A 22,327-nucleotide genomic window follows, 5' to 3' on the forward strand; every position below is an offset into this window, starting at 1 on the left:
TCAGTCACTTATTGCCAGAGAACAATACAGGCTGTTGACATGTCTAACTACCATAGAATAACAAAAACATCAGATAGGAACCATTCTGGTCATCACACTGTGATTATTGTCTAGATGGAGGTTTTAGGGTTTGGTCAAATAGACTGTACCTGCTAATATAATTATGAGGTCTGTTTTTAAGAATCTGTGAAACCTGTGTATTTACCACAAGTATTCTTTTTAATATTTCTTACATAATCTTGATCTTCAGTTATATCACTACTTCTTATGGAACTCAAGTTTACATTTATCACTGATTTAGACACTTTGTTCCTATTTACATGCCACACTCTGTATATCAGCAAATTAGCTGCACAGACTAAACTGCTGGCATGGAATGCCTTGAGGGTTTGGCATGTCATAACCCGTAAAACATAATTAATAATCAGACACATTCTGTGCTTTCCAATGTACAGCAGATAATACTCTATGCACTTTTTCAAAACTGTATTTTTTTGTATACTAGGGTTACAGATATGAAGAAAACACAATTATTCTTGTTTGATTTTAAAAAGGAATACCTCTAATAATTCAGTGGAGATAAAATACGAGATATCAAACAATTCCACAACTCAGTCCGATTGTGCCGTTATGTCTTACCAAAACTGTTAATGCCTCACACAGATTTGTTGCCAAGTTTACATTTCTGATGTTCTGAATGAAATATTGTAATGCTAATGTCGCAAAAATTAAGTGTGCATATTGTGAAAAATGTGTATATTTATATGTTTAAATACCATTTATGTTTACATTACAAAATGTTTACCTACTAGTATAGTGTATATAATCCAAAAAGAGAAATGTAGAACCAAAGAAAAGTGTCCAAAAACAAGCCGAGACCTCCGGATAAGATTTCCTGCTGTTTATGCAGAACTAAATGTCTGTGTATGTATTCATTAACAAAAAGGATTTTAAGGGATTTGCCAAAACCAAGATAGTACCATATGTTAAAGTACAATGGAGTAATGATTTGTTGTTTGACTGAATGTACATGAATCCCAAAGGGATACATTAACACATTAATGTAAGTGTTTTAATAAATTTGTGTATCAATGTAACATAATAATAATAATATGTAAAAGCGACACAGGACAACCACAACAATCACATCCAATATATTGAGAAGATTGTATTCCATCTAATAAATACTTTATTGAGACAATTTAAGCATGTTTTAATCAATTGCAGCAGATGTTCTTTTTTTTTTTTTTTTAAAGCTGAGTGAATGACATTACATTAAAAAGGTAGGCAAAAAACCTCATTCACGAATCAAAACCGTAGAAAACACACATTGTGGCAATGTTAATGCACTAACAGTGATATTTTCATCGGTTTATATACATTTCATTAGAGACTGTACTAACTCCAAGTGCTAAACACCGTCCTAGTATGTCAACAAATTCTAAATTTGACTGGAATGGTTTCGCTTCTTTATTTTCTGTGTTGCGTGAAATGTCATCAGCAGCACTTTTCATGCATTTCTGTTCTTTAGCCTTTAGATGAGTTCATTCTGTAATTGTTTATTTGACATTAATTGGCTCTTTTTTTTTTTTTAATGAGGATGCTTGTTATCAAAGAAACCAATGTTGTCTTATCTGAATAGCATCTTCAGATTGTTGCCTACAACTTTCTCATCTGAGCCATCAAGTCTTCTAGGCTCTGTTCAGTCTCCCCCACCGTCTCCCCACTTTCTGTATCCTGGTCCAAACAAGAGAAAACAATATTGTCAGAATTTAGTTACGGCCATTAGTCACAGTGAATATTTAATTGACTTTACTATTAATATTGAAAAACCTATGATGCTGCATGTCAGGGAAAAAAAGGTCAGCAATAATCTCACGTATTTTAAACAAATAATCTCAAACATGTCAAACTATCAGTTCAGCCCTTCAAAGCTCTTGTGCAACCAAATACTAACCTCAACTGGAATGGTGTAAGCCATGGTAATGCCTTCTGGGAGGTCAGGCACAGCACCTGAAGCAGCCTGTAATTCTGCATCAGTCACTTCTGCTACTAGTTCAATACCTGCACGGTACAAGTGTATGTGTTAATACACATAAGACAATATACTGTATTGTACAAAGACAAGCAAACTGCTACAGATCTGACACGGTTGCCTTGAATAGTTTGTTGCACGCTCACCCCAATTATTATCCTCGTGTACGATCTCCTCCTCCACTTCCTGCACAGCCTCAACCTTCGGGCGCTCTGCTTCTTTTTTCTGAAGAGAAGTATTCATACAGAGAGACACGGTTAGCTTTACCCAACTGATGCAGCACCGTATTGCAGTACGGAGTCTGTATTGCAATTTAAAAAAATGGCTTTTTGGCAGATATTACTTGAAAATCAGTCAGCAAGCACACACACCTTGTACTCTTCCTGTTGTGTTCTGCAGTAGCGGTCACTACACTGGGTGTTGGCTTTCATGGCCATGGTGGGGAAGAAGTCCTGCATGGCGTTATAGCCAAGATAATAACTGACGGTTCCGAACTTCAACAGAAACCTGGAAGACAACCATATTTAACGTAACCTTTACAGACACTGCTTCCACCTTTAGGTTCCCCACTGCCCATAAATAAAGACATCTTACTTGAGGACATTTTGCACCAGGAGGCCTGCGACCACGCCCATTGTTGTTGGTAAGCTGGCAGCACACACACCATCCCTTTTTAGGGTCTTCTCATCTATGTTAGCGGCCACCACCAGAGGAGGAGCACACTAACGAGGGATATGACACAATGTAACTATAGGGGCAATGTTGTTCAAGTATTGCAGAGGGTGAATATATTTTCGCCGTAAAGATAAGCACAAGTGTGATAAAAGTTAAAGAAAAGACGGTTGTGTGTGTGGACGTACAGCGAAGCACGCCGTCTCTCCAGGAATGATGAGCTGGATGTGTCCCGATACAGCGTTCTCACTGACACCAGACTCCATCCAGATCTGACCGAGTTCATTACAGGCCTGTGACAAACAGGACAAAATGAATACAATCTGCAAGGGCAACATGTCCAAAGAGCAGTGTATATTTCCATGTACTCGCAGCTTTTTGCTGTGTGACAGTGCTGCACTTACTGTATTAATGGCCATTCTGGCCTCATAGTTGTCAACACAGCTCAGGATCAAATCCACCGGCTTCCCTTCCTCCAGCCCTCCATAACTGAGAAGACACAGAGTAATCTGTGGTGAAGGCTTGTACCACTGAGGAGAGAGCATAGTCAAACTAGAAACTGGAGAGCAGGAAATGCTCACCTGATGCGCTCCATAAAATGTGCAAAATTGTCCATTGTGGTGATATTGTAGTTGTGGGTCTCAAATGACACATCTGGGTTGATACTCCTGTTGGGTAAATCGAGCGACACGTAGGCAAAAATAAACTTAATGTCTCTATTTTTGGGGGAAATTAGATTACTTGAAACAATAGTATACCTGAGAGTGTGTTCCGCAGCTTCCACTTTACTGAGGCCGGCCTGGTGAGGCTGGAAGAACAGCCTGTTCATGTTGGCCAGCTCTACTTTATCGTAGTCAAAGAGGAGCAACTGATGGTGCAAGCAAAGACGAGATTGGGGGTAAGCAAGGCAGACAATCTATTGAACAAAGTGAAGAGGTAAAAGCCAGTGAAGAGGAAATAAGAAAAAGGTTGTATTACCTTACCAATGCCACATCTAGTGAGCATTTCAGCTGTCACACTGCCAACTCCCCCAACACCGACCACAGCGACTGTGAATGTCCGGATTTTCTGTCGAGATATTTCAAGATGATTATTTTATTTGTAAACCTATTCTTTAATTAGGGGAGCGCTGATCGCTGTCCAAAGCATTGATATGTGCAACTCAGTTTTTTCTTTTATCAAGCATTTGAGAGGTTCATATTTAAAACCGAATAGCACAGGTCACATGGTATTTCAAAACACTTAACCTTAAGGATACCCATGTGAAAGTGTGTATACATCCGCATTTAAACGTGCTTAAAAAGGACATTGGTGTTGATATCAGCTGGCATGTTTTTGAAATTGGTATAGACTTCAAGAATGGTCTGTTCTTGCATTGATTTTCGCATTAACTTAGTAGACTATTGGGACACAGCAGCAAGAACTAACTCAAGTACTTAAATATCATACCTCATAATCTTCCACGATGCCCATTCTCTTTAAAGCCATGAGACGACTGCAATGACAACACAGCTGAGGTTAGCTCGTGGTCTGTGAAGTACCACCATATGGGATGAGTGAGTCATGAGGCGTAGCCTCTCAGCGCCCAGACAAATTCTGTCAAAGGACAAAATAATAAATAAAAATAAAATAAAATATAAAGTCACCTGTATGGGTTGGAATCCACAACCTCGGCGCTCATCTTGTCAATCTTCGGTCTGTGGAGTTGCTGGCTTTGAGCCTCCTCCACGGCACACTGCTTCTGCTTACACTTTATCAATTCATTCTCCAGCTCTCTCACCCGCAGCTTCAGTTCCTCGACTGTCGCCATGATTCAAACAAATATCTCGAAACAACGTGAGCGGAATAAAGGTGATATTACGAGTGACAATCGTGAAAATGAACAAACTAGACGGCTAGATGTGTCCGGAAAGTACACGTCTTCGGAACTGAAATCAGCTGTCAGTGTGTGTTCCCGTGTATAACGTCCGTGTAGAAAACAAGTAACGGCGCGAACCCCTCAATTTGTTCCTACATTATTAGTTTATTATTCCAATTGTTTACGAGGACATGGATTGGCTGTTAAATTATATATGTCCATTTATGTTTTTTAAACTGCTGAATATCTGTAATATGCAACCACTTTTTAAGGACATTCCATCGGTGTGTGCAGACGTAAATAGTCCGACCACCATATTCAACAATGCGAAAGTTAACCCCAACAAACAAACCTGGGAAATGATTAACCCACTCGTTAGCTGAGCCATGGAGGAGCTGACAACTTCTGTTCGACAGCAGCACAAGTTCAGTGTTGGCAGACTGCAAAGATATCTTTCTGACAAGTCACGGACCGTGTCGAACAATGACACGCTCACTGTCAGACAGTACAGGTAACGCTACAATATACATGTAGCTGGTTTGTAACAACCCTGTTAAGTTGACTGTGAACACGTTCACAGCTTCCTGTTGTCTTTTCAGCGCTGGTCAGTCAAACCCAACCTTCCTCATTCAAGCCCCCTCAAACAGCTATGTCCTCAGGAAGAAACCGCCAGGTGAGCTGCTTCCAGGAGCTCACAAGGTAAGGGTTGAGTCTGAATATCTTTGCTCAATAACAATGTTCAGGACTGTTCAGGAGTGATCACAAGTTGCATGTGCACGTTTTATGGAGCCTTTCTGTATCATGTACTGTCTTAATATGGCTGCTTATGGACAAAATGTGCTTGTGGAAATAAAGTAAATACAAAATTGACCAACATTTTTCTTTCAAGCATTTTTTCCAGTACTGGTTGTTATCTCAAAACGGACTTCTAATAATTTCCTGGAAATAAATACAGTATATGATTTGGAGTTAATTACAGGCAAAATGGAGACACATGCCTTTACTTTTATATAGTTTTATATTATAACACTATACTTTAATTTAGGTATAATTGTATTGAGTGCATAGAGTTGGTCATTTCCACTGGAATGCTTCTGCTAGAAATCTTTCTATATTCTAAATTTATAAATGTTTTCCTATTCAAAATATAATTCCCCATATTTATTTATGTGCTTATCAGTTCACAAGTTTCAGTGTTTTGCATGTTCAGCTGACCTGTTGTGACCTGTTGGTTAAGCAAACATTTTTGGGGAATTAATTAATTGGAAGTTTACCAACTGAATATTTTCTGCATTTCTATTATAGTTAATTCAAAAGTGCATCGTTTTTTTTGCAGCTGTATTTGCAATAACATATCATTATCTTATTACATTATTTGGGTTGTGTGGGAGTTGTGTTGTTATTATTATTATTATATCTCCTACCTCGTGATGTTTTCTTGTGGAATGGTGGACCTTTATGACTTCATTTATAGGTGGACAGGGAGTACCGTGTGCAGAAGGCCCTGTTCTCAGCTGGATTCCCTGTTCCTCAGCCTCTCTTGCACTGCGCAGATGCTGAAATCATTGGAACAGAGTTCTACTTAATGGAGCATGTGAGGGTAGGTTTGTGCTACCGAGACCACATTTCAAAGTGTTGCTGCATACAATATATGTATTGCTGTGTTGATTAACCTTTGCTTTATAGTCTAATGATAAAAGATGAAATTTGGACTCGCTCACTGACTTGACATACCCAGTTGAGGCTCAGGCTTCTAAATACATACTTTACTATCTTCATAGTGGTCACCTGTCATTAGATGAAAATATATGCTTTCTCCATGCGTATTGAACAGGGTCGTATATTCAGGGATCTCCGTCTCCCTGGAGTGAGTGCAGCAGAGAGAGCAGCTCTATATGTGGCTGCAGTGGAAACGTTGGCAAAGCTACACTCACTGGACCTGGCATCACTGAACCTTGACGGATATGGGAAAGGATCAGGTTACTGCAAGAGACAAGTGAGCACAACACCTATGTACTCATCAAATCAAGATCATTATTTTTTTGGGGAAAAAATGCAGTTAGAGTTGTGACGCTCAAAAGTGGCTTTCCATCTCAAAAGGTGTCCACCTGGACAAAGCAGTACAACGCAGCAGCCCACAGAGACATTCCAGCCATGAATGAACTGTCTGATTGGTTGATGAAGAATTTGCCAGCCACTGATGACGAGGTCACGCTTGTCCATGGAGATTTCCGATTGGACAACTTGATATTCCATCCAAGAGAGGTACAGCTTCTGAAACAAGTATTCCTGCTTGTCTGCTTCAAGTGACCGTAATGCTTTACAAAGTGCATGTGATGTCATTAGGCACGTGTGATGGCAGTCTTGGACTGGGAGCTGTCTACCACTGGGCAGCCCTTGGCAGACCTGGCCTATTTCCTCATGCCTTGTTACTGGCCTACAAGCATCAACATCACCAGCACAATGGGCAGCTTAAAAGGAATAGAAGGTAGCAAACCAATCACAACCCTGAACAGAACAACAAACGCAGAACATTGCTCAACATTGCTTCAACATCTTTCTGTAAAAGAACGTGTGCATAGACATAGTATCTGTTCCACAAATTCTTGTGTCTTCTCTCCAACCAATGAGCAGGTATCCCAACTGTGGAAGACCTGATCTCCATTTACTGCCGGGTCCGGGGGATCCCGTCTTCTTTGCCACAGTTGAATTTCTACCTGGCCCTGTCTGTCTTTAAAATGGCAGGAATTGCACAGGTTTGTACCAATTTGTATACAAAGTTCAACTCAAATTGATCCCCATTGGCCTTTTTTTAATGTATAGATATACAGAAATGTAAGTATACATAAACATAGTATAATTATACAAATAAATAAACAAATACATTAAAAAATACATACAACTTAAGTGCAATTCTAACTGTACCGTTACATTGTTGGGTTTCTTGAAATGTTTCATAATGGCTGAGTTAATTAAGGTCCCTCCTTTACTACAGAGGGACCTAGATGAATCACTCTCCTTTATTTACCTTTTTCCCCCTATCAGGGGATCTATGCACGCCACCTACTGGGCAATGCCAGTGCTCCCAATGCAGCACAGTTCGGCCAGTGTGTGGAGCCCTTGGCTAAGGTTGCCTTGCAACTTGCTAAGAGGTATGTTGGCTGCTTGAGTTGTGTAAGACAATGCTAGTGGTTGTTTTTACATGTGTTTCAATGTATCAATACAGTGACTGAACAATTGTTTTCAAAGGATACGAGACGTTTGTGTTAGATGTGTGCCTTAAACGAAAACCTGACTCGTCGCATTTGCTGGTGTAACTTTATCCGTATGCTGTCACAGAGTCAGCCACCTACTGAGTTTGATAGAAGTTGATGAAAGTAGATTTTTTACGAGGCAGTATTCAGTTTAGTTTAAGCTATTAAAAGCAGTAATAGAGTTTGATATAATCCAAAGAAGACAGTCCTTTCCTCACGTTTTCTGGCCTACAACAGAAAGTCCTAGGCCAGAAAAAAGATTGATTCCACCTGCTGACCAAATTAAAACCAGCAACAACTGGATTTTGGCATCTTGCTGCTTCCGATATTACCTTTTTAACGTGTGAGATGTGTTTCTTGCCAGGTCTGACACAGGTCCAGCAGGAGACGGCCTGTTCCTGCAGACGGCTAGAGGTCAGGCTGTTCTCCAGCAGGTCAAAGACTTCATGAGACAATACATGCTTCCTGCTCAGGAGGTCAGTCCCAAGAGCTGCCAAGAACAGAAGAGAGATTTGTTTGCCCAGATGGATCTTTAACTTTCACATGAAAGGAGTTGACTGAGCATACCGGTTCATTCATGCAATCAGGATTAATTCATTAGAGCGAGAGAACAAGGAGCCTATTGATTACATGAATTGTATTGCATGCATAATTACCACCATTGGCTGAGCATCATAGCAATCAGAATGCAGTGCGGCAGCGTAAGGCTAGGAGATGGCACTGCAAAGCTTGTTCGGCTTTATTTCTGTGGGCAGTGGGGATTTATTTGGGTGGGTGAAACAGCCACAGATTAAACAACAGATGTTCTATGGAAATATCTTCACAAATTACTACATTAACACAGCGTGACGTTTCAGAATTGGTTTTTTTATGGTACATGTTTCCACTGATGAAGAGAGTGCAGAAGTGACATTAGAGTCCAAAGGAAATGGATCGAGTTTGGCTATACTGTAAAAAATATGTTTTTTCTTTTCCCCAGGAAGTTGCAGAGTACTACTCCAAACACGCTCAGTCTCCACAGAGGTGGCACACCCCCCATATTATACAGGATCTAAAGGTGTGTAAAAAAACATTTATTTTTCTACAGAGACCTGTACAAGTTACCACAACAGATACAGACATGAACATTGAACATCAGATATTGATGCAGTTATTACAAACAATGAAAATCACATGGGTTAGAGAACAAAAAACACCACTCAATAGAACAACTCCAACAGGTGTTAATTCAATATCAATCCAGCAGGTTGAAGGGCCAAAGTTATTTAAATCTTGTCTAAACAGTGCACCTCCCTTCTAAATCAGGCCGACACTGCAATCCATCATTTACTGTTTCAATTATACAATGAATACAGTTTTTTGTGTATGTGCTGAATCGCTCCAATTTCTTGAGCCCCGCTTGTCATCACTTGCACTTTGCATATGCATCTACACTGTGGTGGAATGCATTGGGATTTTATAATTAAATGCTGTAATGTGCTGTCAGCTTAATGTTTTAAAGAACAGAATCTTGCTTAATGACTGTCAGCTGGAAAACATTTGCTTGCATTATTATAATAGAGTACTTATCATCAAGTGAGGGAAAAAACAGTTCTGTCCCGCTGAAAGAAGACAAAGAGCAGACGAGTATCCTGGAAAATTGCTCGACAGATTGAAATTGTTACGAGACAGAGACAATACTCTGCTGTGTGACTTTCGTGTCAGAATTCCTAGCTCTGTGTCCTCAAATAGAAACTTGTGTTCACAGTTACGTTGAGTTCAGCTTTATTTATGAAAACATAAAGTAGCCAACATTTGTCTGACAACATGTGCCTGTGTTTCCAGGTGAAAGCAAGGGAGGCGGGGCTGTGGAACCTATTCCTGCCTGCGGTCAGCGGCCTCAGTCAGCTGGACTATGCCTACATTGCAGAGGAAACTGGACGCTACCTCTTTGCCCCTGAAGTCTTCAACTGCCAGGCTCCTGGTAACACACACACACATCCTACATGTGGTCCGATCTTTAGATCGTTTGGAAGCCATGGACTATAATTACAGTACATAATTACCGTTCACTGTATTTTCTCTAGAATCTCGTGTTCTGGATAACATCCTCTGTAGTCAAGTAAAATCCTCTCCAAATGTCGACCCTTCAGTCTTTTTTATATCGTAACAACAATACACTCTTGTGATTTATTCACTGGGTTTAAAACATGAAAATCCCCCAAATTAGCTCTTAAAGGCATTTATTATTTATTTATTGTCAGATTATGTCAAATCGAAGGATTTCAGTCCTTACGAGCATATTAATATGTAGCTCAGAATATTCTGGAAGACGGTGTGTGGTATGATGTTTCTCTCCAGACACGGGAAACATGGAGGTGCTCCACATGTTTGGCAGTGAGGAGCAGAAGAGTAAATGGCTGGAGCCTCTGCTCAAAGGAGAGATTCGCTCCTGCTTCTGTATGACAGGTATTTCCACGACCATGCCCTCCTGCGTCATTTTAAGACTTTCAAATATATGATTCATGTCACAGGTCACTGTTTACAAAAGGCTGAACCAGGAAAACACACCATATTCTGTAGAGTCAGTGGAGAAATGAATGAATGAATGAATATATACTTTATTAATCCCCAAGGGGAAATTTTTTTGTCGTCATCAGTAGCGCCTTACCACTTGAATGAGTGGTGATGTAAGGAATGCTATTTTAGAGGTGGGTCCCTTTGTGTAGACTTGAGGTGTGTCTTGAAACACTTACTGTAAGTCCCCTCCATAACGCGTGTTCTGTCCAGTTACAATGTACTGATGAAGTCCTCAAAATATGTATGCCGTTTTTTGCCAAACTTTCCAGTGATGTTCTGGTCTTAAATGAGCCAGGCGGCGCAGTTGCTTTGTTTGGAAATTCTACATGCCAACAGCATACACAAGCTCACTTATGAGTAATTTCTCCCTTTGCTTTCCACTCTGCCTGGCAACCATAGCACACTATTGCCAATGGTGATCACAGTGGGTGTGAAACTCCCCATGTTTTATGTGAACACAGATGGTGATTATAGTAGTGTTTTGGGGATGCTTTTTTGTCAAAGGTTTGGTTGATTTGTATTATACTTGATGACATCGAACAGGAACCTCCAGCTTCTGCTGATTAACAATTACGACTTGTGACTTTATTAAGTTATCTACCATTTAAGTATGAAAATGGTGTGAGTTGTTTTAACCACTCAGTCTGTGGTTTGAGCTGGAAACCAGAAAAGATGGACCATAAAGCAAACGCTGTGGATTGGAGATGTTAACACTGTAGGGCTAAGTCTCATTAGTAATGACTTTTATTTGGTGTATAATGTGCATGTTGGGAGTTTAAGCCGACCTGTGTTCCCTTCCCCAGAGCCTGATGTGGCCTCCAGTGATGCAACCAACATGGAGTGCACCCTTTGCAGGGATGAAGACTACTTCGTCATAAACGGCAAGAAATGGTGGACCAGCGGTATGTACATATCTATTTCCATTGGTTATATAAGCAAATAACTGTTATTCCAATAAAACCACTCAAGTTCCATTTAGGACTGGAAACACCATTAGAGAGCTTAAGACTCAGTAAACATCAAGGAGTCGTTTTATGTCTGTCCCAAACTGCAAACATGTGGACAACAAAATAGGGTAGAAGACTTTACTCTAAGACAGCCACTTTAACAAGTAAGTACAAAAAAATCTTGAACCCAAATGTCTTTCTGGAAAATATGCGTCAGAGCAGCTTTGGGTTGCCAGCCGGTAAATGTCACAGATTCCACTAACACACTGTTAGTGTGTGGACAAAAGTTAAACATTTTACATCTAATTGTTCATTGTAAATGATTCAAGGTGCACATGATGGCTAACTACCCTGAAAATAAATATATACAGTGTGTATATATATATATATATATATATATGTATATACATTGTAAGTATGTGTTGATTCTCTGACTCAGACTAATTGATGACTCATGTGTGAGTCACCTTTCTTCTGGTTTTATAACGCAGTCTCTTTACTTCTGATTGGCTCTTTTACTGAGTTTGGTTCCTATTATCTGGTTAAAATTGCTACATAATTTGATGTAGGGAGCTCTGCAAATTAAGTCACTAACGTTGTTAAACTAAGCCTTAAGTATTTAGGATTTAAGAGATGGTTATCACCTAAATATCCAACACTCTCATTAATGTTTTTAGATGTTTATCATTCGCCTCCTAAATCCATTTGAACGGAAAGATATTCCAGATGTTTCCTCCGACACAGATGGTCTTAGGTTTTAAATCCCACTTAAAAGGAAAACAGTGGCCTGTTGTATTTTCAAATCTGCACGGAATTCCCTCTTGTTGTTGAAAACTTACAGCGCGACGCTTTACCAAGAATGAGCTGAATTTTTCCTTTCAAATGGTTGTCTTTATGTTCATGACTGTCATTTGTCTGAAGTTTGTCTCTTTTCGTTTCTCTTTTCCTTGGAAGTGAAAACAATCTTTCCCTTGCCGGCAGGAAGCATGAATACATCTATCTGTTCGGAAAGTATGCAGATCTGTTGATGGCCAGTTCATGCTTTGCTGTGACCTGCGGCTGATTTAGTGGCAAACCATATTATTCAAGAGTGGAAATTGGAGGGTTTTGTGTCTCCTGTGCATTTGTTTATATTTGTACAGTATCTTTTCCTATGGAGAAACATGTTAAGACTTCTCACCGTTTGGCTTGTATGCAGTATTTCATTATGATAATTTCACAGCAGTTCCCGCATTCGGTTGACTTATTTCTTTTTTCCACTGTAAGTTAAACTTAATGGCCCATATTTACCGATCCACTTATGTAAAAAATGTTGCCCGCAATCCAAATATACTACTTCTTTGCTTTCTCTTTTTCTCTAAATACGTCTGTGACAAACTGTGAGTAGCTAGATGGGAGGGTCGATACTGTAGATGTTGCTTTGGCAGCTTTGTGGTGATGAAGCTATACAGACTGTCCCATGCGCATAATAATGTACAAAAATGATTCCCAGACTTGCAGTCTTGTACCTTTAGGCAATAGGCGTTTGTATTTGCATACGCATTTACACTTGCACGGATGCTGTACACATGTTTAACATGTGTTTAGTGGTTGCTCGTGGAATGGAATCGTCATACAAGTCAATACAATTTTGGTTTCCTTCAGGATTAAGTTAAACAATCATATCATTTGGCGTTGTAGTTTTATAATGTGGAGACATGTAATAATTACCTGTTCATTTACATATAAGAAAAGCCTGATGTTCATCTTGGTCCGACCATCATACATTCAAATGAAATGCAGATTGTAAAGGCAGAGTTTGACTTTGTTCCTTGTTTACCTATTTAGTCATGTGACATATAACTCAACACTTATCCAGTTATTCCTCTGACTAGAGTCTAGACACACCAACGTTTGGGCCACAGTTTCAATGGTCTCCAAACAAACTCACCAGTTTGTTAAAGTTCAGCTCCCACTCGTCCAATCTGTATGCCAACTATACAGTGGATAGAGGATGACTAACATGTGCTGCAGAAGGAAAGAATGGTAAACAATGAAAATGTGTCAGCTCTAAAGACCTCTATGACCGATGTAGTCTGGAGGTTTTGCCAAATCACGCTGACCACTTATGTCTTCATGACAGTAATCTGGCTTGAGTAACTCACTGTTAAAACCTGGACTGTGGCTATTCCCTGTTGTGACCCTACATGAGACATACAGTAAATTTATTGAGGTCAGCTTGAGCGTAATGTTGTATGATTGAATAATTACTAAGTGTCATTTTTTTTTAGCAATCTGGAGAGTATTTAAATATGTTAAGTAATTACATAGAACGGGGGATAGCCCGCCACCGCTACCCATTTGCTCTTTCAAGCTCATATTATTTAAATAATAGAGATGAGCCGATAAAAACACCACTCAGGCTTAAAGCTTTGTTTCCTGTTTCCAGTTTGGTGACAAGCAGGGGTCCTGCTGTTTGCCGTTCTCTTTGTCTCTTTGTTTGCAATTTAACGGGTCACCCGCTGTGCGATCAAGCCACCCGCATCCCAACCTAAAGCCACAGGAAGTAATACAATAAGATGCAGATAATCTCATGCAAGGCAGCGCAGTCTATGAGGTTGAATTTGATTTGTCCGGAAGAACCAGAGATGTACAGCTATACTTCATTGCAACAGATTTTGGTAGATGAGTGTCACTAAAAATCGTTCTTTTATTTAACAAAATACATCATTTATACAAAAAGTCTTAGTGCCTATTTAGTTATTCCAATAAAAAATATTACGGTAATTGACGTCTATCTCTTATGATACTAAACGTGTTAATATATATACATTGATATACAATTGTGTGTAGGTGCTTACAGAGAATGGGATACATCATTTGAGTCTTAAATAGTGAAGGTGCTGGTGGCTTGGTCTTCTGAACCAGACTGGGACTGCGTTTGAGTGCACGTGTTGAGTGGAATCTCCACCGGCTCCTCGCTGACATGTCTCGGGTGTCTCCCGAGGCGCTGTCCAAGGCGCTTGGCAGCCTTGAGGACGTGTCCCCTGAAGGACGACCCGATGAAGGCGTAGAGGAGGGGGTTAATGCAGGTGTGGACCAGCGCCAGGCTCTCGGTCACTTGGACAGCTCGGTCCAGGCCCTTGCTGAGGTCGCAGTCGGTCACGAGGCCGTAGATGATGTCCAGCGCTCGGATCAGCTTGACCACGTTGTAGGGCAGCTGCGTGAGCAGGAATACAGCCACCACAGCCAGCAGGACACGGAGGGCACGCCACTTTCGAGCTCTCCGCAACCCGGGTGCCCGGCTCAGTGTCTGCCCCACCAGGCAGTAGCACACCGTCATGACCAAGAAAGGGAGCAAGAATCTCAGGGTCACCTCCATCAGCTCCAGGGCCGCCTTTGCCGGTCGGGCCATGCTGGACGGGTAGCTCGCCGTGCAGGCCATCCTGTGATGGGTGTGCTTCACGACGCAAAATATAAGTTCGGGAAGGCCAAGAACGCTTGCTACGGCCCACAACACCACACACACCAGGATCCACTGGATCCTTACCCGGCTACCTGTTCCAGTCCTGCCTGCAGGATTGTGGGCGACAGCGCGGTAGCGGTCCACACTGATGCACGCCAGCAGCAGCATGCCGCAGCTGAAGTTGGTACTGTAGAGGAAGGAGGTGAGCTTGCAGGCTACCAAACCCAACCGCCAACCATGAACGGCATCGGCTGCCCAAAAAGGCAGCGTGAAAAGGAGTATAAGGTCCGAAATGGCAAGGTTCAGGATGCACACGTCGGTGAGGGTTCGTAGTCGCAGCCTCGAGGCATAGACCACCACTACCAGGGCGTTCCCCGCCAGGCCCACCACCAGAGCCAAGGTGTACATGACCGGGAGGAAGACGCTGCCAAAAAAGCGCACCTCCTCCTTGGCACAAACGCTGTGTTCGCTACTGTACTCGTAACTGTCGTTGAAGCTTGAGTCCTCGTCGTCATAATCGTAATCCATTTTTTTTTGCTGTCCAGAAAGAAAAAAAGAAGTACAGTTTAAGGGAAGCATTTGTTTATCTTTTTTGAAATGGGGAAAATATTTCACTTTCCCTTTTTTTTTTTAATTGGACATGTTGTGATATATGGGCTGTTTGATCAATCCATTGCATGCAAGTGTAATTTGTGTGTTATTCAATGCAACAAGAGCCAATTACATTTGTAAACCTTCTGCTTTTCATAAGCAACAGGAAAAGGGAGTTTTCTTTATTCTACATGAAAGGAGTCTCCCTTGAATGGTTTCCCTCATTTCTGAAGGCATCTCTGTCTGAACTGTGTGTAACCTGGTGAAATTCCAGTGAACACAAAAAAAACGGACATGAGACTAGCAAAGCAAGGGATTACTTTTTTAATTTAGTCTGTATTATTTTGGATACTTAGTGACCTACAGATGAGGAAAAGGGCAGCATGTATTACTCCTTTAATCCCAACCTCTGATTTATTAATTAGCAATAAAGATGAAGATCAACATTCATCTTTTCTCAAGTATAACGGCACAAGCATCACTGCAAACCGATAACAGTTTCTCTGCATTATTTCGGACAATCCAATCACAATTGTCTTTTTCTTTATTTCAGTTATTTATATAATTTCCCCTTTTGAAGACAGAGTCAAGGATGACAGGAAATATATGGAGTGAGGGATGAGGATGACACACAAGTGTAACGAAGGCGAGATTCAAGTCCAGGATGTTGCTTTTACTGGTATGTGCTGGTTTAGCAGGCCATCCCATTGAAGTGAGACTTTCATTATCATAGTATTGTTAACGTCTCCTCCCTGTTTCGCGTGTGTGTGTGTGTGCACGCACACACACGGTGACTCACTTACTGATTATTGTTGCTGCCCGGGCAAGTCTCTTGAGGAACACCTTTTATAAAACGTAGTTGGAAGTACACCCCTGAGATTGTTTACACAGATATTAATATAATATATTTTGTATTTTATTTATAACTGAAATACATCTGTAAAGCGCATTACGTTACTGATGATATAATTCCTGGTTTAAGACTAGTATATTATGCGTGGCATATTTTCCATCCTAGGATAATTTTGGCAAATTATACTTGCTGTTAAAATGGACAGTCGTTTTATGAAAAGTATCCAGGTTTGTTATATAATATATAATAGTTTGTTGAGTCATATCTCCTGTTTGGGCGGAGCAGGAGTTACTGAAACAGATGTTCAATGGAACATTCTGTAGTATGTTAAGTATTCCAGTGCTGTCAGCAGCTGCTCTTCATATGTAAGAGCAGCATAGTGGTTTGAACCATTCTTTTAACTTTTTTTTTAATGTATTTGTTTGGATTATTTGGTCTCCATAAATTAAATAGAGCAAAAATAATCTACGGTAGTTAAAAGACCAAACAATTTGTAACTGGTCATAATTGGAAATATAGGCTGTTTGTACAAACGTTACTGATGTAAACAAACTTTTAACAACATCAGAAAACTTCAACTTGAAATACTTATCTTTAAGAAAATAAAACGCATTCTTAGTAGTTCTATGTTTTGAAACACCTCTCAGTCAGTTTGGAAGTGTGAGTTTATTTTTTTACTTTGGTGAGGTGACATTTTTTATTTACATTTGGATCACACACATGTCATTCATTTTATGTAAACAATCACAGGCAGAATTTTTTTTTTTTTTATCCTGAAAACAGTTTAAACTGTGTATAAGCTACACTAACAGGAGCACACACAATAATACAATAATGTTAAAACATAGTGTTTTTAAAAAGAGCAAAATATAACGCTGAGAAGGAACAGGGAAATGGACCACAAAACTCAGTCAGCTCATTATCATTACCTCACTATGGTTATAATAAGACCATAAAATATCCTGGACCAGGACTTTGACTGTTAAGGCCAACACTAAAGTGAGCCTCTGACTATCTGGAAAACAAGGCACAATTATTTTCATGTATGTCATGGTGCAAGTAAGTAAATCGCAGTAAATGTGAAATGTAGCTATAGTTTCTTGTTTTACTTGATTTGTAGTTTAAAATATTGAGTAAAGTGGTGGTTGATATTTCAAATATGTTCTTACCTTGTCTGTTCCTGTTTGTGTGGTTCTAAAGTTGAATATATCCTTTATTTAATCACACACACACACACAGCGTTGTTAAGTATCCTGAGGAGAACGGTTCTCTGCACCACAGGACTGAAGGGACTGATCTCTTCAGCCCGCCCCTTCACTGCTGCCTCTCGGAGCACCTTCCCTCACCACGTAGCGCTCATGCACGTGTGCGTGTGTGTCTTTAAGACTGCTTCAAGATACATGGATAAACAAAACTTGATTAGTATCTATGTTTGATGTTACTGTGCAAAGAAAATGTTTTTCAATCTCAGATTGTGACTTCAATCCCTTGCTCTCAATGTCACACAGGGAGTGCCATGCTGGCTGCCCTTTGTTTATGTCCCAGAGAAAAGACTAAAAGGAGAATATAGAATAACATCCCATGTGGATCTAAATGTTTGTCCCATTTTAAAAGGTTTATTTTCTTTGTTGTGGTTTTCTGAAATGCAGCCATTATTGGTTTGTTATTGTGTGTTGTGTATATCGTTCACCAACCTCCCCCACATTGGCAAAAATCCAGAGGACTTTACCGTTCTATTTTAGATTCTTTTCACTTTAAATTATTTATAGGAACTTCAGTCGTTTGATTTACTGTTTTTTTTAAATAATTTGTATTTAATAAATACTGTTACTTATTTCAGCTTGTTTTTAATCTATCTGTCTGTCTCTCACTTTTATCTGTATACAGATAAATGTTTAAAAAAAAAATCAATTTATTCGTTTTAGAAGTATGTCATATTGACGTGTAGCGTTTTCAAAGAACTTGGCAATGTAAAATGTTTGGATGTCGCATTCTCAGGAGGACAGATTACTGGGCTGGGGAGGTTTAGTTTCATTCCAGTGGTGGTGGGACATGTATGGGCACGGCTGTTGCATGACAGCAGGGCTCACCTTATGTCATGGATCATGAGAATTATGTAACACAACCTGCTCCTAACATGCTCTCCTAGATTTGTTTTTTGAGCTGTCAGCTGTGTGTGTGTATGTGTGTGTATATATATATATATATATATATATATATATATATATATATATATATATATATATATATATATATATATATATATATATATATATATATATAACACTATAGATGTCTTGCCTGTTGCAGTCTGGTGTCCATATGTCCTGACCTTAGGGGACAGTTTTGCGACTTCGGCAGAGCTATCAACAGGAAGGCCGACCATCGGTCACCCAGTCTGTGCCTTAGGGACCCACGGCCACATTGGAGACCGGTTTTCTGGAAGTAGACTCCCAGACAGGGAAATTCCAAACTGTTTTGTTGCTTTTGGTCATCACTCTGTGCACTTGAGCTATCTGCTTTTCTTTTCTTTTTTTTTGCTTCCATGAAGAAACATTTCATCCAGGTGTTACGGCATATTTAATGTGTCTTGGAAGTAACTTTGTAAAAAATGTAAGCAAAGTGAAGAAAGCAGCTGGGACACTTAAGGAGTAATAATGAGTAACCTTTATTGATAGAATAATGATTAACAGAAAAGAAAAACTAAAATGGAAAAAGAGATGTCACGAGGTCTAAAGCCAAAATAATAAACAAAACCCCGACACTAAATAGAAAATAAGAAATTCAACTGGCCTCCAGAAATGAAAAAACTAAAAACAATACTAAGCTCCCAAAGTAACCACGAAACAGGAAAAAACTGAAATGACAAATGGCAGAGAGCAGCCAACAAACGGCTGGAAAGCCAAGAGGAAGAAGAAGCACTGGATCGGGGGGTTGATCTCCGGCTCCACTGACGGACTGATGATTCTCTTTTAGGCGTGGGTGCTCCAGGCCCGGAAAGGGGGCGTGGCTGACTTGAAACGCAGAGAGACAGCTCTCTTCCAAAAAGAGGCCACAGTTAAGTCAGTGAGCGTAACACAAAAAATGACTCAACTAAGTTCCTCCCAAACAAACAAGATCTTCTCAATGGGAAAAACTAAACATTGCTGAGTGAAAGAATCCATCTCAGGAAATGTAAATCAACCAGTGCCTGTCTCAGCGGGCCGTTCTCGTGCCATCAATCTGTCACCAGCTCCATTCACGTTTGGCAGTTACTTCCCAGTCAGTGACCAGACTCGGGCCACGGAAGGGTTAAGAACAGAGTCGGGCGGTGAAAAGTATCTTGCTCCATAATTGGTTCTTTTACCACGAGACGAAAACCACAAAACACGAATGCAACATGAGTATGAGCCACCGCCTTTCTGTTCCCTGCAGGTGCCGGCAACCCCCAATGCAAAGTGGCCATTGTGATGTGCAGGAGCGACTCTCAAGATGTTAAAACCAGGTCAGTAGAACAGTTAGGTGGTGAAGAATATTGTCATGTCTGTTTCTTTTTCTGGTGAGTGGATCTGTAAAACATACTTTTATGTTTGCAAAATTCCACTTCTACTAATTAAGTTACTCTTCTGTTTTTTTATTCAAATGATTCTGTGCTTGTCAGTGTAGCTTTGCGCTTTAGTTTAGAGGCTATTTTTTTCCCCATTAACTTTTGTTTGTTCCAGTAATATAATTGAAATGGACTTTGGTTTGGGGACAGGGTTTACTTTCCAGCATGCACTTGCATTTTTATACGTGTCACTCGCCTCGTAGGTTTGGCTCACATGACAGACATATCAATTTAATCTTGTTGACACTTGTTGTCCAATCATATGGCTGACGTTGTTGACAGTTGGTTCTAAAATGTAAGGCTCGCCCGTTACAAGCATTTAAGATGTAGAAACCACACCCAAGACATGCAGCACACTTTGTTCTTGTTTTTTCAGCAATAAAACAATATAACCTCGTTTGCAAAGAGAATTAAATGAATCGGGGTGGCAGATTATCACCAGCAATTGACACTTTGAAATGTCAACATGATAAAAATAGAGTTGTAGATTTTAAATGAAAATGGGGTCAAACTATCATCCCTTTTAAAGCTTTGACTATCAACTTGTTTCTAGACATGGCCAACACAGTATGGTCCTGGTCCCTATGGACACAGCCGGTGTGAAGCTCGTCAGACCGCTCACCGTGTTTGGACAGGATGGTAGGATCGAGTCTGTCATTACATCTTCATGGTCAATTGATATGTTCCTGTTTTTCCCCACAATACTTGTTTTGCATACAACCTGACAAATGAGCTTTCCTGAGAAAATGAATCCGCTATTTCCCTTGTTTCTGGGCTCAGATGCCATCCATGGAGGCCACTTTGAAGTGCACTTTGAAAACGTGCGTGTCCCTACCTGTAACATTATTTTGGGTAAGACGCTGCATCGCTGTGTGTTCCTGTTTATACTTGTTTACACACAATGGGTCATAGAAGTCAGCAACACCTGCAAAGCCATATACATGAATTATCACTGAGCATCACTTTGTTGTGTCCCGTTGTGTATTTGTTTCCAGGTGAAGGCCGGGGGTTTGAGATCGCCCAGGGTCGTCTGGGGCCGGGCCGGCTGCACCACTGTATGAGGGCTGTTGGTTTAGCAGAGCTGGCTCTGGAGCTGCTCTGCCAGCGGGCTGCCTCCAGGCACACATTTGGAAAGAAGTTGTACCAACATGTAAGTGAACATTGACCCGAGAGATTCCACAAACCTTCATTTGAAGGCCTGCAGCGCTGCAGCACGTTGAGCTCTTTTCTTGTAGTGACACCTAGTGGACTTATGTTTTAGATGCAGCCCGAGTATTTGAGCTCCTTGTGTTATCACCGTTGTGTGTGTATAGGAAGTTGTTGCTCACTGGATTGCAGAGTGCCGACTCATGATAGAACAGACGCGCCTGCTGACTCTGCATGCTGCTCGTGCTCTGGATACACTGGGCAGCCGCGCCGCTCGCAAACAGGTACAGCTGTCAATACTCTGTTTGGAACATACTAGTGTGCTGGGACCCAATTCTGTACTAGGTACAGTATATACAAATTGTCAATAGTATATACTACATGCTAGTAGGTTTATAGTATACGTTTTTTTGCAGTTAGTTATGGTTAGACCTCAGAATACAACTACCAACTAATCTTAACATTCTACTTGGTCGTTTTATATGACAATCTGTATTATATTTTTGATTTCATACTAAAATATTGTTTGAAATGAACATACTATTCATTCTTAGTATGACATAACATTTAGTATGCAGTGTCTTCCAACTGCATAGTGTAGGATTTTGTGTACATGAGAAATGCCTGGATTATAAAGAATTTCTGAGCATGAGATGTGAGTTTATTGGACATATTCAACCGCCAAGATGCATAATAACGAATGTTGGCAAAAATTCTCTTTGCCATCTTATATATTAGTTTTTATGACATAAGAAAGGCACTTTGTATGACCATATGACTTTTTTATTTTTCCAACATACTATATGATTCCTGCATAGATCCTGGAACAGCATTTCAATTACCACTTTTTTTTTTTTGCTGGTCATCTTCTTAGATTGCTATGATCAAGGTGGCAGCAGCCAGGATGGCGTGTAAGGTGGTGGACTGTGCGATACAGGTCTATGGAGGTGCAGGTGTGTCTGGAGACTTCCCACTAGCACAGATGTAAGTGTACTCCCTACACATGAGAATAAGCATTAAACTAGTTTCCTTCCTAATGCCAGCATTACTACATGCGTCCTCAGGTATTCATATGTGCGGACGCTACGCATTGCTGACGGGCCAGATGAGGTGCACCTCTCCTCCATTGCTCATCTGGAACTGAGGGACCAACTGAAGAAGGCACAGGCCAAGCTGTAAAGTAATTAAATCTTGTGGCCACGTCTTTACTCAATAGCCATTTGCCTTAATAAAATTGCATTGCTTTTCTAATTCTCACTAAATGTCCAATGGGAAGGAGGCTTTTTGTAAAACTGAGTAATTTTGCTACCAAAACAAGTGATAATTGGTTGTGTATATATATATATTTTACTGCAACTGACTAATTAAAGACCAAGTTTCT

General features: G+C 40.3%; 3 protein-coding genes across 3 annotated transcripts; 1 reads left to right on the forward strand and 2 right to left on the reverse strand.

Annotated features, from left to right (window-relative positions):
* Nucleotides 1-77: 77 nt before the first annotated feature.
* On the reverse strand, nt 78-4,517 carry uba5 (ubiquitin-like modifier activating enzyme 5; the record flags this gene model as incomplete). The annotated part of the gene is made up of 12 exons (XM_079234424.1): nt 78-1,737; nt 1,958-2,064; nt 2,182-2,260; nt 2,407-2,542; nt 2,630-2,757; nt 2,896-3,000; nt 3,112-3,196; nt 3,289-3,375; nt 3,466-3,575; nt 3,686-3,775; nt 4,157-4,202; nt 4,354-4,517. 12 exons carry the CDS (start codon nt 4,515-4,517, stop codon nt 1,660-1,662), a joined length of 1,215 nt encoding a protein of 404 aa, XP_079090550.1. The 3' UTR covers nt 78-1,659.
* Nucleotides 4,518-4,951: 434 nt separating this feature from the next.
* On the forward strand, nt 4,952-22,312 carry acad11 (acyl-CoA dehydrogenase family, member 11; the record flags this gene model as incomplete). The annotated part of the gene is made up of 20 exons (XM_079234347.1): nt 4,952-5,076; nt 5,165-5,264; nt 6,040-6,165; nt 6,400-6,561; nt 6,666-6,830; nt 6,912-7,053; nt 7,200-7,321; nt 7,611-7,717; nt 8,184-8,295; nt 8,799-8,876; nt 9,644-9,782; nt 10,160-10,267; nt 11,182-11,280; nt 19,629-19,698; nt 20,354-20,439; nt 20,581-20,652; nt 20,796-20,950; nt 21,114-21,230; nt 21,821-21,930; nt 22,011-22,312. The coding sequence occupies 20 exons, from the start codon at nt 4,952-4,954 to the stop codon at nt 22,123-22,125; spliced, it is 2,310 nt and encodes a 769-aa protein (XP_079090473.1). The 3' UTR covers nt 22,126-22,312.
* Nucleotides 14,059-15,298, reverse strand: ackr4b (atypical chemokine receptor 4b; the record flags this gene model as incomplete). Its single annotated transcript, XM_079234348.1, has 1 exon — nt 14,059-15,298. One exon carries the CDS (start codon nt 15,296-15,298, stop codon nt 14,192-14,194), a length of 1,107 nt encoding a protein of 368 aa, XP_079090474.1. The 3' UTR covers nt 14,059-14,191.
* Nucleotides 22,313-22,327: the final 15 nt, after the last annotated feature.

The sequence above is a fragment of the Taurulus bubalis genome (genome assembly GCF_910589615.1).
Source record: "Taurulus bubalis genome assembly, chromosome: 18".
NCBI classification, from domain to species: domain Eukaryota; kingdom Metazoa; phylum Chordata; class Actinopteri; order Perciformes; family Cottidae; genus Taurulus; species Taurulus bubalis.